The sequence below is a fragment of the Wasmannia auropunctata genome, unplaced genomic scaffold (genome assembly GCF_000956235.1).
Source record: "Wasmannia auropunctata unplaced genomic scaffold, wasmannia.A_1.0 LD336095.1, whole genome shotgun sequence".
In the NCBI taxonomy this organism is placed as follows: domain Eukaryota; kingdom Metazoa; phylum Arthropoda; class Insecta; order Hymenoptera; family Formicidae; genus Wasmannia; species Wasmannia auropunctata.
The window spans coordinates 2,061,357-2,082,170 of record NW_012026795.1 but is presented as its reverse complement, the minus strand read 5'-3'; the positions used below and the strand labels follow the sequence as shown (position 1 = coordinate 2,082,170).

General features: G+C 43.6%; 1 protein-coding gene across 1 annotated transcript in view; it reads right to left on the bottom strand.

Moving 5' to 3' along the window:
* LOC105462691 (insulin-like growth factor-binding protein complex acid labile subunit) overlaps positions 1-20,814 on the bottom strand; it is a 202,842-nt gene that overhangs the window by 65,696 nt on the left and 116,332 nt on the right. The window contains exon 3 of the mRNA XM_011709493.1: positions 11,027-11,086. Within this exon, the coding sequence (XP_011707795.1) occupies positions 11,027-11,086 (60 nt within the window). The remainder of the gene's footprint in view (positions 1-11,026; positions 11,087-20,814) is intronic.

The following is a 20,814-nucleotide window of genomic DNA, read 5'->3' as shown; positions in this document are numbered from 1 at the left end:
TGTTTACAATAGCTGATTGCAATAAAATTTACATGCACCGGCGCTGAATTTACATGCGGCGGCAGTTAAATTCATGCGCGTCGCGCGCTGCACACGCAATTTACATACGCCATACGGGGGGAGCCCCGAATTTTATGCCGCGCGTAGCGTTCACACGTGCTTCATTTCCCGCCCTGTCCCTACTGTCTCCCGCCCTTTCCTCGCCGCTCTTCCGAGCCGTTCATCGCGTACCGGTGAGTTCTCAAATGTTTTTTTTTCGCACGTATCCTCCCACCCTCCCCCTCTCTCTCTCCTCATAAAAAAGTTTCAGTACCGAGCGAGCCAATTCGCGATATCGGACGACGCGGCGAAAGAGGAACGCGTTCGTGTCGTGCGCGAGCCGCGATACCCGCGATTTACCGTCCATTTATCTGCGCAAGAATCGCCGAGTGATAAATTTCAAGTATCGCGCTTAAACGAGCGCACCGTTTTACCGCCGCTGTACGCCGGAGAAAAAAAAGCGGCTCATTACCCGGATTTATGTAATTTTGAAACGCAAAATTTACCGGTAGCCCGGTCGACACGCCCGATTATGGCTGACCCGATTACGACTCGTGCGTCTGAAGGAGAAAAAAAATATGCTAATGAATCATGTTTTCGGGGAAAAAATTGAATGAATGATTTGAATCGAGGTAAATGCAGAGGAAACTTTCTGCCCCAATTGTTTTCACAAAAGCATACCTCCCTTTAAAGCGTAACCGAAATTTTCGACAGATTGTTGAGCCGTAATTCCTAATAGAAGAGATGGGATTTCCAGATTAAAGTAAAATCGTTCCATTTTTTAGTTAATCCTCAAGCATATTACAAAGTAGGTAAGTAGATAGAGGCAACTTCAATCTTAATTAATTTTTCTTGAGTTAATTTAATTAAAGGTCACGACAATAATTGAAATAAAGAAGAGAGATTCAAGGGAATAACTTCAAGGAAACGTGTTTCCGAATTTACACGAATTAATTTTTCAAGTAACTCGTTTAAATATTCGCGTTAATATTCTTCGTCGTAAAAGCCTTCCATCGACGACAGACGGATCACATCTTCCTTTAATTCGACAAAATTAATTCTTATACGTAATTGGATTAAGATGATCAAGTTCTACATATAATATACACTAATTTAATCATGTAATTTTCTCAATATATTAATCATACATTAAGAGAATCGAATTATATTCGTAAGTGCCTTCGCGCCTGATCGAATTCGCGACGACAGATTGCGAGACCGTAATTTCCAACAAAACGCCGCCTCAATAATCGAGATTATCCTGGCTTCTAGTCGCCCGCTACGTCGCGTAATGCGCTTCGCGTAAAGCGTTCCGTCCGCGGATATAATCGGCGAGTTATCGAAAATCCCTCGTTTATCCCCCTCGCGAGAAGAACGCGTTAAATCGCGCGTCGTTCCGCTCGCGAGGACAATCTCCTCGCGGCACGCCCCCTCGTGCCAATAACGTCGGAATTTTATTATTTCAGCTATAAAGTTTATCGTCAAAAACATGCAGTGGCTTGTTGAAGCCACGTATCCGCTATTCCCGCAACAGGCGTATATACGAATATCGAGACGTACACGTCGGGCGTGCGTAATATTTATCGCCGAATTTTTATTGTGCGCGATAAAGCGTTCAATTTCCGCACGACGATACCAAATACGACGCGTTTTTTTTTTTTCAAGAACAATTTCCGGTTAACCATGAGTGATTAGTGACATAGCCAGTCGCTTCCTGTTCACTGTATGAATGTGACCTTTGACATTTGAATGTATACCCAATTTTTATTGAAGCTTACAAATGATATATATATATATATATATATATATATAAGCTTCGCGAGCGATCGACGTAATCTTGTCTCAATTGAGATATCATGAATAATACCTTCGTTGCTCTCGCGTATCCGTAATACGAAACTGTCGCGGCTGCAATATAATCGACTTTCCCAGAACAAGGTCGTCATCTGTCCAATTTGTAATCCTCAATATTAAATTTCTCAATGATCACGTTATAAAGTAAATTTTCCTTAAAATAACATGCACTTTTCAACTCACCTATAGGGATAAAGCCTTACGGTTCACATCTTGAAGTTCTTTTCGCTTTCAAATATTAACTTTATCAGAATCCTAACGCGGTATATCTAAGAGAACATTATACATACGTTCGATAAGGGATTAGACTTTAATGGGGAGGGCGGTGTGATGGGTGGCCTATGCATCGTCATTTAATAATAAAATCCGGCCGTGGTTTAACTACCACCTGTATGTATACATATATCGTGATGTCTCAATCCGAGCGGAAAGACGCACGTTGAAAAATAGATGCGCCGACACGTCAAAGTCCGCGCGGAATCAGGATGAGTAGCACGTTCGGACGGTGATATCTAGAGGCTTACTCTACTTTTCAATTCTGACGACTCTTTCCAATCATGCATATTCGCATAGCCTTGGACTCCTTTGTAGCCGCGAATGCACGTAATTAAGGTATAACCTAAAATAGAAGCACGTAGAACGTCGACTTGCCCTTTGCATTATTGAAGAGCTAAACTTCGCGTTCTAATTCTCCGAGCCTCATCGAATTAGAATTAAAGATTAAAAGCACACCATATGGAGATTGACTGATCTATGAAAAGCCGAGAGTGGATATGAAAGACTGTAAAGATTAAATTAGATTTATGGAAGAATCACTAATTAAATGTTTGTAAACTCGCTATCGTGTTTTTTTCCACAATATCTCTACCTAAAGTTTTTAAACGAGATTTAAAGCACCGTAAGGTAACATATCGCGTTTCTGGATTAAGTCTCTTATGAGGATCTCGAAACAGTGATATCAAAGGAGAGCCGACAGACGCAAAATGTCACGTACACGTACCTTTGAAGAAAAAAAAACTACTGGAAGGATCTGATAAAGCATGTTTTAAGAAGAACGAGTATGTCGTGCAGTTCTAACTGCAGAAATAATCACGACGCATTATTTAAAGAAAAAAAAATAGCTTGGAAAAAGCAAACAAGATATTGTGTTCTTGACTTACTCGTGGATAAAAGATAACAGAGAAAAAGAAGTATGAAAGAAAATGTCTAAGAAAGGATTTTTTGTTCCTTCAGAGACTATGTTTGTTGTCCTTCAGAAGAACGAAGACATTTCAATTGATACATATATATCTGTTATTATTAGTTATTTATGATATATATTCAATTTTTGATACTTTTTTATATAGCTATAAATAATATATAGATTCCTTAAATATTTTATTATTACACGCCTTCATAATTTCACCCTAACTGTAACTATAAAAAAAGATCATTGAAAAAACATAAAGATCGACAAAGAGATAAATATAACAAATAGTAATATATAAAGATTCTTTCACACGTATATTTAATCTTTATAGTTATCATCATAAACGTAATTTATATCTTCTTGTTCCGACATGTTTATTTGTTATGTAGATACATTGTATTCTCTATTATTACCTTATAACTGCCGACTCACTTCTATATATAGCGGTTGCGCTTTGCTTTTTGTTCTTAGAGGATTTATCTCAGAACATAATAAATTTTCTTCTCTTTCTCTCTATCTCTTTCCCTTCCTCCCTTCCCCCCCTCTCTCTCTCCTCCCTCCCTCCCTCTCGCCCCCCTCGACGCGATGCCGTGCACAAACACAGCGACGTAACGCGATACAGGATGCGAATCCTATATTACAACCACCGGCAAGCTATTACCTCTGGGTTCTTGTGCAACGTGCATGGAAACATAATGGGCGCATAGTGGTTGGCTGACTGTTACATTATTAAGTAGTTGAGTGCACGTTAGCTGCGAAGTGCTGTCAGCCTCCATTCAGATGCGGCCCGGGCGAAACCAGTAATTTGGCGTTAGCCGGAAGGACGAAAGTTTCCGGAAGGGGAGGGGAGGGAGGGAAGGAGGTAGATATATCGACCTTCCGGCAGCGCGCATCGAGAATCCGCGAGGAGCCCGAGCGACGACAAGGAGGGATGACGAAATTAAAGAAGGCCGGAAGTGGCGAGATAGAGAGACGAGAAAAGGCGAAAGACGCGCGGAAAGCAGGAGAAAATGCCGCGAGATAACGAGTACCCGCGGCATACGACGCGTGCAAGTGCAATTCGCGCGAAACTTATGCAACGGCATGCGGCAGACATCCTCGAGAATCCACGGATTTATTCCGGCGCATGCCGCGACAATGAAATGGATACATTGTTTTTTATTCCGCATCACGTGTGCGCATACACAATATGAATCTCGTCGCGTGCCCCTCACGCTCGCCTTCTGCCCGAAAATCATCGGATCATCTCGTCGCGAATCTTCGATTTCGGGACGAGAACGAGGCGAGGATGGCAATTTGCGCGCGTACCGCGAATAATATCTTGGGACGTAAGGGGTAAATGGTGCGCGGGGCCGTTTCGAGGGTCACTCGGAAATTAGTGGTACCGCGTGGGGCTCTCTCCGTCTCTTCGGCGACCGGCGCTTCGGATTCGAAGGGGTTAGCTAATCTGATACCTCGGTACGCGCCCGTTTCCGAGTAGCAGCTCCGAGTGGATGATTAATGGCACGTTTCTCCGCGGTTTTTTGTTAATTACTTGATTGGGAACGCCTAGTATGATATGCAGATTCTGCCGCGGCGATATTATCGGACGCGGCTTTAATTTCGGACGCTGCTGCTGTTGCTGCCTTCCGATCGCATTCTCCCGATTTGAGTGAAGGCCCCTCACTCTTCCCTCCCCTCCCCAATCCAATTGGATCTTCATTTCCTTCCTCCCCCCGGCATATCCTTTTAATCTTCCCGATTTTCGCGAAAGGACGCCACTCCGACCCTCCTAATGAATTACGGCGCGCCTTCGTTTCTGCCAGGATGACGTCGAAAGTTGCGATTTAATATCGCCGATGTATGTGCTCGGCTTACTTAAAAACAAAAAGTACACGCATGCAAAAGTTTTTCATCGAAGGAAAAGCAGCTGCTTGCTCGACAAAAGCTCTGGGATCTCTTTTCGTTTTTGTTTCTCTCTCTCTCCTCCCTCCCTCCCTCTCGCCCCCCTCGACGCGATGCCGTGCACAAACACAGCGACGTAACGCGATACAGGATGCGAATCCTATATTACAACCACCGGCAAGCTATTACCTCTGGGTTCTTGTGCAACGTGCATGGAAACATAATGGGCGCATAGTGGTTGGCTGACTGTTACATTATTAAGTAGTTGAGTGCACGTTAGCTGCGAAGTGCTGTCAGCCTCCATTCAGATGCGGCCCGGGCGAAACCAGTAATTTGGCGTTAGCCGGAAGGACGAAAGTTTCCGGAAGGGGAGGGGAGGGAGGGAAAGAGGAAGAGAGAGGGAGAGAGAGCGCGGAAGATCGGGGGCGCCCCCTTAATCGATTATTCTCTCGCGGCAACCGCGATAAACAATGTTGGAAAACTTTGGGAGGGTATTACCGCTCCCTTCAACCCCTACCCCCCCCCCCTCCGCCGATCAGGTAGAAAGGTAGCCGCCGCACAGTCCAGAGAATTTTCGAGCGTTGCAGGAATAACGACAGGGAGAAGGGAAGTGGCCAACGGGGAGGATCTTTTTATTCTCCCTCCGTCGCGGCGATCCGATTAAAAATAAATTCCGCAAATGCTTGCCACTCGTAATGGCCGGGCTACGAGAGAAGATAAGGGTTCTTAAGAACTGTTTTGTCTATTACGTTGCATTTAATGGGAACTTCCTGTCCCAAGACGCGAGATAATATCCGCATTGTCTACCTATGGAGCGCAGTTGTGGTCTTGCATTTCTATAGGTACAGGTTCTATAATTACGCTACCTTCATTACAATTTCTTCGTCGTAGTTCGCGTACATCTAATTAATTATCATTAACGTTTGAAACAGATTTTTATTTCTCTTCTATCTTATCGTACATCTTCGCGTTATATCCGTTTCTACTCATACCTATCCAGATAAATATTCACGCCCGTTATTACTCTCGAGATTTTTTTAGGACGTCGCAAGAGCAGCTCTCCTCTTAATGACACATTCGCGAAACGAGTCTGTCGATCTTCGAGAACCTCTCGCTCCTCCTTCGCACGTCGTGAGGCGGAAGTTATAATATCGGAAGGCTTAATTCCACATCGGGGAACCTCGACGACGCGGTTTCTCGCCCGTCGGTCGACTGTCTCCTCGGCGTGACGGCGCGCGGCAGCGACGACGGCGGCGGGCGAGGCTCGTTATCGATTTCGCGAGTGCCGCCGAGAGTGACTTAGCCCATTCGTTGCATACGAAAGACGACGACAGCGACGGGGCGGTGGTGGCGGCGACGGCGACGGAGGCGGTTGGTGGTGGTGCAGCTTATCTCCCGCCGCTCGCAGCCCCGTAAGACGCGCTCTTACGCGTCATAGATTCCATTATATTTCTCTTGCTCGCGAGCGGCGACATTAGCGTATCTACCTTTGGTGACGCCTTTTATCGCGCCCGAAGGAGCATTGCGTGTACCGTTGTGAATGTACGAGCGCGCCCCTTACTTCCCTTAAAACGCGACGATGTTCACCGGCCGCTAGTGCAGGTAGTCACTACGAGCGCCGAATTCTAACACTTTCGATAATGTTGTTGAATATCAAGTTATTAGGCCAGAGAGATTAGTGCAGGCTTCACGCGTCAACTACTTAATCACCGGAGCCGTTTGATGCACATATCGCCGTGTACAAGAGCGCAAAAAGGAAGATTCCATTAATACTTAATACTTAGTACTTAAAATACTCTCGTTAGAAATAGCTTTCCCGGTAGAGATATTTATGTTTGAAACGGAAATGTTTTTTTCGATGACAGGAAATAATTTAGCGTCGACATGATGTCTGCGATATCTTTGACGTGTAAAATTAAAGTTTTATAAGAGTCACAAAAAGCCTCGCTAGTATCAATATCGTCGCCGAGATGAGGTGATAATATTTCGCCCGAATCGATATTCGGCCAAAGACGAGGTTCTAATTGAACCTCGAATCAGGATAAAAGACGAGAGCGCCTCTCTTTGCCTTCTCTGATCCCCTAGGCTAACGGCCAGCTCTAATCTTCTCCACGGCTTCTCTCCTCTCAGGAAATTCTATTATATTCCTGGCCAAAGGAGCAGCGCGCTTTAATGCACCTTCGTTGCATTTCGCGAAACCGAATACACCATCCGCCCCGTCGTGGCCTGTCCCGTCCCGTCCCGTCGCGTCCTGTCCTATCCTATCCCTATCCTCTCGCCCCGCCGCGTCCTTCCGCTGCCGACCTTCACCGGCCGCGATATGTCGAGAGCGGAAGGTAAACCCCGTGCGCGCGCGCGCGCACGCGCGCGAAAAATACGCACGGAGATACCGAGGAGAGCGGCACGGCTTGGCACTTCCTACGCCCGCGGTCATGTTTTCGTAATTAATCGGGCGCGATGTTTAACTTTAGGCTTTTAGCGCGGTTTAATATTTCAGACCGCGCGTACTCGCCGGCAACGCCGGCGGTTTCGCGCCCAGCCCGCGGTGGCACAGAGAAATGCGTCGCAATTTTTACGCGCCCCGGTGCTCGCTGTCGGAGAAAGAGATGAAAAACGTAGAAACGCAACGTTATCTCTCGCGTGTTATTAATGCGACAATCGACGTAGAAGTATCGCCCTGGACGTCGAGCTTTTGTTTCTATCTCGTCTCGCGTATAATAGTCCCGTTAATCTCAATATTATTCTTGTGGCGAATTTCAATGAGTTTTTGGAACTGCAAAATGTACCGCTATTAAAATTTCCCGGGATTTGTTGTTAGAGCATTATCATTTTATATATTGTATCGTACACAGAATTTACGTGTGTACCAGAAGATTAATGAATATTCTAATTTTTACACTGTTTTGTAATTTTGCGATGGAGAGATTAAAAGATTTGAAAAATCTCGAGATCAGCGCTAGTACCCTCTTGACGCTCCATATTTTTCGATTATCGAGATTTTCGTATTATCTTTCAGACTAGACCCGCGATAGAAGTCACCTATTTCTACGTTATATACTGCACGCACAGTACGGAACTTCGTAACTCGCGAGACAAGATAAATTTTGAATAATGCATCCTAAGATTACCGCCAAGCGCGCGCCCGAAAAATTCACGAGACCGGACGGGCATTTCGCTGAGAGGACGAATTATATCACGACGCGGCGGGGTCGGCGGCGGACGTTATTCAGCACTCGAGTGGACAGTCTGGTTGCATCAATTACGGATATCCATTAGCCTAATTAAGCCTCGCGACACGTGCGCGCGCGCGCGAAACTGCACTGCCCGACGCCCGCCTCGGCGAGACAGACGCGAAGCGAGAGAAGAAATATTTAAAAAATACATTAATAATAATGAAAAAAAAACACGAGTGAAAACCAAAGCGAGGAGAAACACAAACAAATTAAAACAATGTAGAAATAAAGAAAAAGAAAACAAATCAGTTGAAACAAAAAAGTGAAACGGCAAACAGAAAGTGTAAACGATGTGAAATGTTGGCGAGAGGCGGATCGACGCAGAGAGATACCGGGGTGGGTGAAATATACTTTGCCGAAAGTTTCGACAAAAGCGAGATACAAGCCTCCTCCGCGCCGCCTTATGGGAAATTACACGATGAGCTCGTCGGATTACCGTAACCTTCCCCAAGTAACTCATCCACCCCCTTTTCCTCTCGTTGATCCCCTTTTCCGCTTTGTCGAGTCATTTCCCGGCCCGCGTCTCTCATTTCAGGAAGGTTGAAGATCTCGCCCTAATGCCCCCGCCGCGATTTTTCCTCCAGCATATTTGAAAAGTATCGAAGCGTCATCTCGACGGGACGATGATAAATTTGGGGCTCAACGCGATAATTCCTCGAAGATGACCGAATTTTAGCGGAACTTAAACCGATTAATGTACGCGTACCTATATATTGGTTGTCAGCACCCTCTTCTCGATTTTTTTTGCTAATTTTACCCTAAACTAATATTTTCCACTGTAATTTTCAAAATTTAAATATCTTAGAAAAGAAAAGAAGAAATAAAAGCTTCTGTTAGGAAAAAAAACAGACTTAAAATTGATTCAAGAACACGGTTCTATTAATCTTGTGCATCATGAAAGTTTAACATAATAATTCGTAACTACGAAATATCGATATTTCAAGAAATGCGCAATGTTCTCCTCGGGTTCAGCTTCGCCTCTGATATTCGCAGTTCCGAGACATATACATATCTGAGATATGTATCTTTGAATCACGGTCGTCAGGACGTAACGGTGCATTGGGGCGCGACCGGAAACATATGCATAATGCATAATAATACATATGCGGGAATCTCAGCGTCAGGAAATTCAGTGAGATTGCGAGAGAGAGAGCAAGCGAGAGAGAGAGAGAGAGAGAGAGATTTTAAATTATAGTGAGGGCGTGCTAATGAGTTTCGCAAATTATCACCTCTCATGAGTGTGACTCGAGTTCTCATTTTATATCGAAACAGTTAACTAATTAATAATTATGCAATAGGACATGCTACGAACACTATTCTCGCAAAAGCGTCATCAAACGATTGACTTATGAACATATCGCCTGATTTTTCATAAGTTTCGAATACATAGCTAGATAAATATATAAAATCTCAAATGCAAGGTGCATCGTATTTACGTATTAAGATATTCGATATTAAGGTGTTGCTACAAAGAGACTGGATTTCTGAGAAAATTTTTCCCAAGGAAGCTGATCATGAGACACGGTAGTGTCTCGACGCTAAAGAGATTATGCGCCGGACCGGACCATGTCTCTTTACGCGAGCCGGCGAGTCGCGAGCACTCGAGATTTTACATTACCGCAAAGAGCTTGAAGCATCAGGATTCTAAAACACTTTACACGTGCATTATACTGTAGACATAAATGTAGCCTGTAATGAAATACATACGTGAAAAGGTACAGAGGTGTTCTTTATTTTAAAGCTATTTTACAGCATTTCTCTTGGTTATCTCATCAAAGTGAAGATTTTACTTGTACAACACGTGACAGAATCGTTGCCATCATAGACAAGACGTTTGCGTGACATAAAATCAGAATTTCAATCATTGTTCCCGGCAACAAGTTCCTCGTTTTTTCTCGCGCCCAGTCGATTAATATTCGAACCTCCCGTATTAGAACAGGGGAAAGTTTTCGCGCGGGGGAGAGTGACACGTCTTCGGGAGACGGCGAATTAATTAGTCGGCGGGGCGAACTGATGAAGCCATTAATTACGCCAAAGGTTCGAGCAATTCCCTCGTCTTGCGGACCACCTTGTAAGCGGCCGCCGGTCGAACCCGAAATCCCGAGCGATAAAACGGCGAGTGCCTCAGCTCTCCCTGGTTAAGCCAGGAGGTGGGACGCCGCGGGACGAAACTTGGACAAAACCAGACAATGGTACTCCATTAAGAGCGCTTTCATCTTTGGAACGAAATCGGTCGAGTAGCTTGACGATCCTCGATACTTAACCTCAGCCATTCCTACGTTCTCGCTTCCTGTCACGTCAGAACGAGCTTGTAGATCGGCCCGGCGCTCGCCGGCGGCGGAGCGATTTTAAGCTCGACTCTGATTTTAAGCCCACTTCTTTATCCCGGGGAGAGGGGGGAGAAGGGACATCGCGGAAGGTAGGTAATCACGGAGAGAGGTTTTTGAACGCACGTCGGACAACAGGACCGTTCCCGACGAGATGCTTGGCGAGCAGGACGATATCTCTCGCGGAAAAGAGAAATGATTTCTCGTGCACGAAAGCACGAATACTTCCCGAATTATGTGCGATGAAAACAGATACTGTCTTACAGCTTAAAAACTTGTATCTTTAGATAATTAAATATTACAATTTCTAGATAACCCGCACGAAAATAAAAAAATGCATATAATTTCGATTTAATAAAATTCTGGTAAAGATAAAGCTATTTTAATTTTTGATAAAGATTATCGCCTATATAATACATTATTAACGGGTCTCCATATTTCACAACTGCATGCGTGAGATTAACGGGCATATTAATTGTGCGAAATAAATGTCGACTCACCGAACGCGCTCTGGAAACGTTGAAATTCAGCTTGGATTGCTTCGCGATGATTCGGTGACGCTGAAAAAAAAAAATGACAAAGTCCATATTAATCCCAAAAATAGTAGTCAGAAATGTGAAAATTATCATAGACAACAACAGAGCGTAATGCATTAAAATGTAAAATTACAGATTCGTGCTTTCAGGCGGCAAATTGAAATGTTTCCAACATAACAATGGCAGACGTACATTACATATTAAATGCGTGACAATACATATTATATGCTATGTTTATATTTTTATGTTTCGTGCGTTACAAAGTTAATCTTCATATATGGAAGACAGAATATTATCCCATCCCTTAATTACCAGTTATTTATACACGTGTATCTATCAATTGATCAATTACTATGAAATTTGTTATAATGCTGTCCGGCATTAACGGTACGTCATAATTACAACCGGTAGTAATGGAATAATAGAATGTTTGTCTAATGCCAGAATGAGAGAATAATGCCAGACTGTAGTTGCGTAAATATACAATCATAGATTATGGCCGTATACTTGTTCAGGCGTGCACTTGCACGTGAAAGCGCCATTGTCTCGTACGTACATATTACGTGCCAAGTGTGACAGGAAACGAACATGTTCTAAACCGTATCACGCAGAAAGGAAAGCAAGCACCATTCCAATCTGTGCGAATATGATTCCGGTTGTCATCGGAATCTGAAATCATCGCATTATCTATAGTATTCACTAGACTAAACAAAAGTAAGTAGAGTCGTGGATACAATAAGATATAAGCTTCACGAACTGGCGTGGCCTGGTCTAGTTTGATCTGGTCACGGCCGGCTCGAATGCGATCGCACGATGATCCTCCGCTTCCGCTATGCCTTGCGAACCCGTTCGAGGATCTCGGCAATTCTCGATGCTTAACCTATCCCAACGACCATACTTGGTCCTCGTTACAGAACGGAGGCGAACAAACGGAGTGCACGAACGAGCAAGTAAGCGAGAGAGAAAAGAGAAAGAGAAAGAGAGAAAGAGAGAGGAAGGGAGGAAAGGAGGAAGAGAGAGAGAGAGAGAGAGAGAGAGAGAAAGAAATTGCAAGAAGAAGAGGGTGGAAAGGAAAGGTGCAAGAACGCTACGTAGGTACTTCCAATTCGATCTCTGGTCTAAGCCTTTAATGCCTGCTTATTCGCTCGCCTGGAAGAGGATCCCGAAGAGGTATCTAAACTTTCCGAACGCCCCACGGAAGAGAGCTAAACGCCGAACGATTTTGCTGCCGCCACTCGGGGAATACTTCTTTCCTCCGCTGACTAAGTCGTGGCAATGGCTGTCGATAGCTAAGCGAATTACGTCATGACGGGAGATACGACGTCGATATACGAGCTGTTTATTTCGGAAACAGAAGGGTGTGGAATCGCAGACATTCCCGTTCGTTCAGTCTCACATCGTCGAAAGAAATGACTCACGTAAGAAAGTTTTAACTTTCGAATTTTGCAGTTCATCGTAACGAATATGTACCTTAAATTGTAGCTGAATTTTATTTAATCCGTTTGTCTATAAATGGGTCACATGCTTCACACATCAATGCAACGTTCAGTGATATCGACATTTGACATTCAACATTCACGTATCGTCCATGAATGCATTTATGTTCGTCGTGCAAATAGGATGAAACCATTTCGATATTTGACTTGCACTACTTTTAAATAAACCACACGTGTAGAGCGTTTATTTCAAACTCTCTCGACAAAATTTGAATCTCAATGAAAATAAATTTAAAATGTTAAATAGAAATATAGAATAAAAAATACGTTAATTGTGTTTGTGCTGTATCTGTAAATTCTGTTTTAGTCAACAACTTACAAAATCAGAAGAAAGACAATAAAAATAATATAAAAAATCTTATATGTTAATAGTAAAAAATTATTCACTAACACTTAATATCTCGTTTGAAAGATCTGCAATCCCTCGAGCAGAATCGGAAATAATTCTTAACCGGATATCTTTATCGGTGCACTGTAGTAAAATTGCGGAGCACCTCTAGAGAAAAAAAGAAAGAAGGGGAAAGAGAGAGAGAGAGAGAGAGAGAGAGAGAGAGAGGAAAGGAGAAACGAATCTAAAGAGATCGCAGGCATTACAACGTGTACTCCGGCATCGACTCGACTTTCAGCCAGGAAAGAAAAAAGATGCGGGCGATCCGGAAAAAGGGAGGCAAAGCAAGCGCGCGCGCTCTATATCCCCTGGATATCGGCGATTGTGTTTTTTGTCAAGGATCGAAAGTGCCTCGTCTACCCACACCGGTGCGCTTTGACGTTTAACCGGACGCTTATCGATTGCGGAATTTATTTCTTTTCGTATCTCTAGTCTCGGCCACCATTGTCCGCCCCCCCCCTCCCTCTCTCTCTCGCTATTTCTATCTTTCTCTCTCCTCTCCCAGTCCTGTGTTTCTCTTCGCCATCCCTTCTGCATCCCCAATGCCGCCCTCTTTATCCCGAATCATCCGGCCAGGCGGAACCGGTCTCTCATTCCCATTTTGTTTCCGTTCTCCGACGGCTGTACAGATAGGTGAGATTAAGCCCCGCGATGGCGCGGTTGCGGTTATCAGGAGATTGCATTTTAGCATAATGGTTACGAGAGGCCGCATTGTAGCTCTGTTTTGAGGGACGCGCTGTGATGTCGTTGCGCCGTGATGGGTGTCGGGGCATTTATCATGGACCAAGTATTTTTGCTTTCTCCCTCCCCGTTCTTCCCGTCGTTCACCGTCACGCATGTCGGTCCATGCGTGTATATACGCGTGTGAGGCTCGTACAATGTAAATTCTCTCTGCGACATTGCACAAGAAAGAAATTGTATATTAACAAACAAAATGTATTTTTTTTTAACTTATTGTTTTTTTTTATTCTTCTCATTTTCACATTTCACGTGATCAAAATCAGTGGGACGACTCAATCGATTGACTAATCGAAAGTAAAATATGTGTTATATTAATTACATTCATTGCTCATAAAAATCATCGAGTAAATTGAATTATCGCCGAAGGAATACTTGATTGAGGACTTAATTGTCCGCGGCCGCGCGTCCCACCGCTTGCCAATATTATTAAGGTTGAGCGTCGATTTGGTTGAGCGCCATGTTTACGCGATACATCAATCGGCGACGGCGAACAGACTTGCATGTCGAAGCTGCTCGTTCAATTAAACATTTCAAGCTAATTCCAGTCTATGCGATGCATATGCATGCGCGTGCATGCGCTTCATGATGTGTCCAGCTATATGCTAATCGTGCATGTTCCTAAGTTTACTCGTTTGCACAACCAGGAAGAACGTGAACGATACGTGAGAACGTGCTCTTACGCTACACGCGTCATACTTGCGAAACGGTGACGCGACATCCGTTCGCATTACCGATAACAGGCAGGAAAAACATTTTTTTAAAGTGTTATTGATATTGTCATTGATATCTACTAAAAGATATCATTTTTTTCTGATACGTAAATAATACAAGCATTTGTGGGGAAATGACTGATATTAATTCGTGAGATTATTGCACTTTGTCAGCTTATTGGCTCACTTGATTATGCAAACTGACATATCGTACAAATTTACACTATATTCACTATATTATTAAAACACCGTTGACACGATTGTCAAAATTAATAAATTATTTCAATCAAGATTAAGCATATTAAATGCATATGTGTATAGCGAATTGATTAATATACGACTCTGTTAGTAATTAACATTATTAATCTTGCACAATACAGACTGCTATCAATCTTTTCCTTTCTTTAGTTGATACCGTGGTTCAGCAGAACATCGATTAGTAACGCAAGTACCGATAACGGCTTGTAAATTGTCGATATCCAACTATTCATAATCTGTTATTATTCGACGATTAATCAACAGTTATACAATTATTAACTGTTATACAAACGTCATCAATCTCTACTGTTTAAACCTCACAATAATTCATAATAATCTTCAAATAATCTCAAACTCAGGAAACGCTGGCTTCATGAAATACTGATTAGCTATTGGAAGATTGATAAATGAAGGATCCAATCATATTAGGGAAATAGCGCGACAGAACGAATTCTAAATATAACAATTTGCAGAACAGAGATTCACGAAGCAGTGAGCGGAAACTGAACGATAATTAATAACGATTATTATTTCCAGTCATAGAGGCAGGAAATAATACACAATTATTTTCAAGTATGGATACTTTTAATATTCTTAATAATACATTATTATACCAAATTTTGTTGTAAAATGAAATGCGACTGTATGTAATATCTACCTCGGCTTATCAATTAAATTCGTGTAATATACGTATCGTATCGAATTCTCTATCAATAAATATTTTTACAAATAAAAAATAAATAATACGGTATTTATTATAACGTAATCTTGCTATATTAGTAAATGGCATAAAATTTATTAAACAAAATACATATATATATATATATATATAAATATTATTTATATGAAGTTTATATAAAAAATAAAATCGGTATTTATAAGATGATTTATTATTATTCTCATATCATCGTATTTAGTTAATTATATTTGCATTGCAACTATCTGTCAATTGAAATTTACGCCTATTTATAACAGTCCAACGCATATTCAGCATTATTATTGTTATAACTTGTCCTTCCCTCCTATCAACATACATAATTATGTGTCTGTATCTATCACCGGTGATATTATTATTCAGTAATATTATCAATCGATTTATGTAGTTATATTACCGATAATATCATTATAATAGGCAAATTTCTTGCAAGTGCATAAATATTATTCTCGTAATTATTTACAGACTACAAATTAAAATTACAAATCGCGCATCTTGTGTTAATTTCATTCTTTTATCCTTCATATCTTTATTTCTATATACCTTCTTACCATTGTTAATAACAAACTGTTTACTCCTGCTAATTTCACACAATATTTTTGATAATTCATAAATCATCGTTTATATAATTCATTCCAATCTCTTAGTTCGATCATATTGCTATTCGATAACGCCCACGGTCGTTCGGAGGGAACGTCTTAGAGCATGATGCACCTCCCTAAGTTACTTCCATGCGATGTAATATGCAATAGCAATAACCACTTCGTATACTCAGCCGATTAAGACGCAAAGGAAGTGGCCCTATGACGTCCATCGGATACCCATAAAAGTTTTCGGCTCCTCGTCTCTCCTACATCTCGCCCGTTGGGAAGGGCGTGCTTTGCAACGCGGTTGCACATAATGCGATCGGCCGTGGAAATAATGACCGTAACCTCCACCTCCCCCCCCCCACCCGCCCCCGCCCCGACACGAACGCGACGCGTGCACGCCCGGGCGCAGCCGGCACCGAATAAATAATTCAGAGTCTACTTCGGCGTGCAGACGGCGGCACGAAAAACTTTTAAATGACTTCTGACGAAAATAACGGTTCGGGCCACAGTATAAGCCGGAACACGTAGTCGTCGAAGAGCCGAGGATGCCGGACCGGGGGGCGAGAGGCGGCAGAAAAGCGGCTGCAGACGGGGGGACGGGGGGGCGATAGGGGGAGGGGGAGAAAGAGCGAAGAAGGGAGGGAGGGAGGGAAACACTCAGCAGCTTGTAAATTTGATTTAGTCGAGCTCTCTGTAGCGTACATCGTATCCTGCGAAGTTACGGTTGCGTGGCTCTCGGCTGGTTATAACGAATTCGGGATCGGCGAACGAGGGACGACGGGCGGCTTGGGCAGAGGGAGGGACGAGGAATGGAAAGGGGATGATGGCGGCGGGGGCGGCGGAGCACGACGCGATGCGTCGCGGGTATAATATGCCTCGGCGGACTCGAAAACATGATGCTCGCGCGTTCGCGCGAATGAGCACGCCATATAGAGAAAGAGAGCGATCGAGAGCGAAAGAGAGAGACAGACAGAGAGAGAGAGAGAGAGAGAGAGAGAGAGAGAGAGAAAGAGGTGGAAATTAATCAGCGTAAAGCTTTTTTGTTGGTGGACCTCGAGATCTCTTCCGTGCCGAGGGAGATAAAATCACGTAAGCAGCAATTATCATCCGCGACCGCGCGCACGTCCTATCACAGGTAGAATGAGATGTAGCGAAGGTGCGTGAGTGAAGAGGCGAGGGAACGGGGGATTGAAGGGAAAGAAGCTGAATCAGATTTTATCTTAACATCATGCTCACCGATTCGCCCTCCATTCACGTCAACTTAATCTACCGACTCTCTCTCCCCCGATCATTCAGGAAGCAGTTGTGCGCAATCACTATATTTCCTACTTGGGGAGCGAGTTTTTCACGTTAATCCGATCGATTTTTCAACGCCATTCATTCATCATTACCCGACAGCTTTAATGCGGACACGGTGACGACGCTGAAATTTAATCAAATTAATAGACATGTGCCGTGTGTTATAAATGCGACTTTCAAAGAATCTATTGAGTTTCTATAGAAAATAGGAGTGCCTTCGATTTTAATAATTGTAAATTGTCAAAAGTTCTGACAATGAACGCGAATTCTACGGTACGGCGGGCGGCAATGATGCGTCGAGTATATAACACGCCTCGTCGAGTCCGAAAATAACCGGACGCGTTTTGCACGGAAGATCGAGAGACGGAAATTAATCGGAGAGCGCTCTTTTTTCAGCCTCTGATGTTACGTTCGACGCGACAGAAATCCACTCGACATGTCGTGTTGTCACGGTATTATGGAAGTGTCACAGCAAGAAACGCTTTTTTTTTTATTCAAGATCAAAATATATATTTCTTCCCTCTTTACTTTTAGACACTTTTTTTCCCTTTCGCGTTTAAAATCGCGCGCGAAAACATTTTCTCTTATTTCCGACAGCCCTCGCGACGTGTCAAATATTGTTCTCGACCTCTAAACTTGCACTCTATATTAGCAGACAAAAAAGAATACGTTCAAAATCACTTCCATTCCCACCTGAAATCCACGGAGAGCCTCACGTGGATCGTAAGAGGATAGCGCGCAAATGTTTCTTGACAGTGAAAATGTGTGCCGCGCGTTTCATAAGTGGAAAACGGCACGAACGAGGTCAGAGACGAGGCGAGGATAAATCATACTTGTATTACCCACGGCGTCGGCTAACTTCCGCGAGCAATAAGGTCTGAAAAAGTTTAAGAGGGCAATACTTATAAATAACGAATAACCTGAATGCATAATACAAAAGGAAGACAGAAGTGCAAGAAAAGGAGGAGGAAGAAAAGGAGAATGATGACAACCGGGCGAACCTCCCCGGTGGAGGAGGTGGAGGACGAGGAGATGCGATACGCCCCGGTGGACTCGAAACTAAGAACCACGCCAGGCGGGAACGACGAGCGCGAGCGGCGAGGACGGAGGCGGAAATTAATCGGAGAAAATCTCTGCTCCCGTCGGCTTTAAGCGGCCCCTTCCGCCCAGCGAAAATTATTTACCGAAAGGATTGGCGCGCGCGCGCGCCTCCTTTTCCCGTCGGATGAATTTCGAGATGGGCCGGCTCGGTGATGCGGAAATCTCGAAAAGAAGAAAAAAAAAAGATAAACGGAAAATGCACACGGCGCGAGAACGGAGCTCCCGATTTGCTTTATACGTCACGTGCACATTCAGCTCCGCACAGGTCTGGAATGGATAACGTAATCCGACATCTTCCGCTGGAACGGGAGAGATACAAGCGTGATCTTGTAACGGGAAAGGTAGTTGATTTTAAATGTAGCTTATGAGCCCTTCCTCGTATGCAAAGATGGTAAATAAAAATTGCGAGTTGGAGAAGTATCAAAGCGGCTTCTTGTGGAAGCGGCTAGCTGTCTAGATTCCCTAGATCTGTTGAGCTGTTAGAGCGCATAATTAAAATGTGCAAATAGTTTTAACCGTTTGCTTCATGCAAGCTGGATTTTGATACGTATTCATGTAGATATAGATATAAGGCTTTATACAATGCACGGCGGTGATACGACGAGGTTGTCACGGGATGTACCCACCTACCGGCATCACTTTTTGCCGCCGCAATTACGCAATATATTCGGAGTAATGGAATACTAGAGTGAACGGTACACCGTGTTACATGAAACTTGAAGAGTTCCGTACACATCTTCAACTTTAAAACGCTGTTACGTCACAATTTGAGATATCATCAGCATATTCCGGTAAGATTATTTTCATATATTGCGGAATATAAATAATTTGGAAATTATTTTTGGTCTGAAGCAAACTTTCACCTGTAACGTTCCCCAAATTTTTCTTCTATATCTGACTGCTATATATGTATATCGAATATAAAAGGACAAGTTGATTCATCGTCGCAGATAAAATATGCATATTTGATATAAAATAATTATACATATGTTGGAGATAAAAATAGGATCAATATTTTAGAAACTAATTAATGTAATCCGCATTAAAAAAATAAATAACAAAGACAACAAAAGATGTAGCATTATCATTTGCCATCAAACCGATCAAACCTAAGATTGGCTCTCGTGCAAGGACAGTCTAATCCAACTGGCCTTAATATATTCCGGGATGTGTAGTCTCGTGCAAAATATTTGGCACACGTGGTATAACGAAATTAACGCGCATACGTAAGTAGCGTTAAATCAATAGCGCACGTTGCACCAGTATTAGAGACGCCAATGCATAATACATAAGCGACAGAGAGAGAGAGAGAGAGAGAGAGAGAGGGAGGAGAGAGATACGGTACCGGGTGTATGGACAAAACGGGGCCACCGGACCTCGCCGATAAATGCGCCCGATCGTTGGTGCGCCCAAATTTTTCGACGCCAACGATTGTTTATGGTCGAGCCTGGTACAACCGCGTAACCTCGTGAACTCCATTTCCGGCCCGATAAATCATGCACGCGGTTACCGAATTCCAAGCTCGTGTGATAAGTGAATAGTCGCTGAACGAGACCGTTTGGACGGTTATCGCGCGCGCGCACTACGCGCAAACAAAAGAGAGAAAAAAAATTGCGCGTGATGAGCGATCAAGAATTGTCGAAGCAATCGAATCGGAAGAGACGCGATAAACTCGCGGAATTACTCGATTATTAGAACAGAAAAAATAAGAAAGCGTAATCGCGGGCGCAGGTAAGAGGGGGCAAGATGAAGGTAATACGATCAGAGAGAGAGAGAGAGAGAGAGAGAGAGAAAAAAAGGAGAGAACGTCAAGTCTCGGAAGGGAATAACTACCTCACTGTTCTCACGATCGAAGTGCGCGAATGGAACGACAGTTAATCGACAGGAGAAGAGAGGAGAAAGGAAAAGATGGAGGAGGAGAGGGGGAGAGGAGGGAGGATCACTTTTTATCACCGCGGTGCATTTTGTTCCACGAGTTAAAATCATTCGAAGAAGCGACGGCGCGCCGGCGGTTTTATCGATGGAATTTCGTTTTCTCAGGGAAAACGTTTGAGGAATCGTTCCGCGATTCCGCGTCGCGGCGTCGGCGGAGGGATGGTACGTACGATGGAGTACGGTGAGTAGAATAAAACGTCGGGCGTAAGGGAGGGCTGGGGGGAGAGGGTACGCGCACTTTAAGAGAGAGAGAGCAGACGGGAAAATGGGGAGGAGTCCGCGGCGCGCGCGAGAGAAGAGATCGATGGGCGGTGGGAAAAATGTGCACCGAAATTTATATAACGAGGAATTCCATTATGCCCGGGCTCGATATCCAACGATACGCTGTGTTTGTGTGTACGTGTGGTGCATGCGTGCGCACACATACACATATAGAAATATCGAACGGCGTGCTTCATCGACCGAGATAAGATCCGTTTACATTTGCCGTCAACCTCCTTCCCGCTGTCCTCTCCCCCC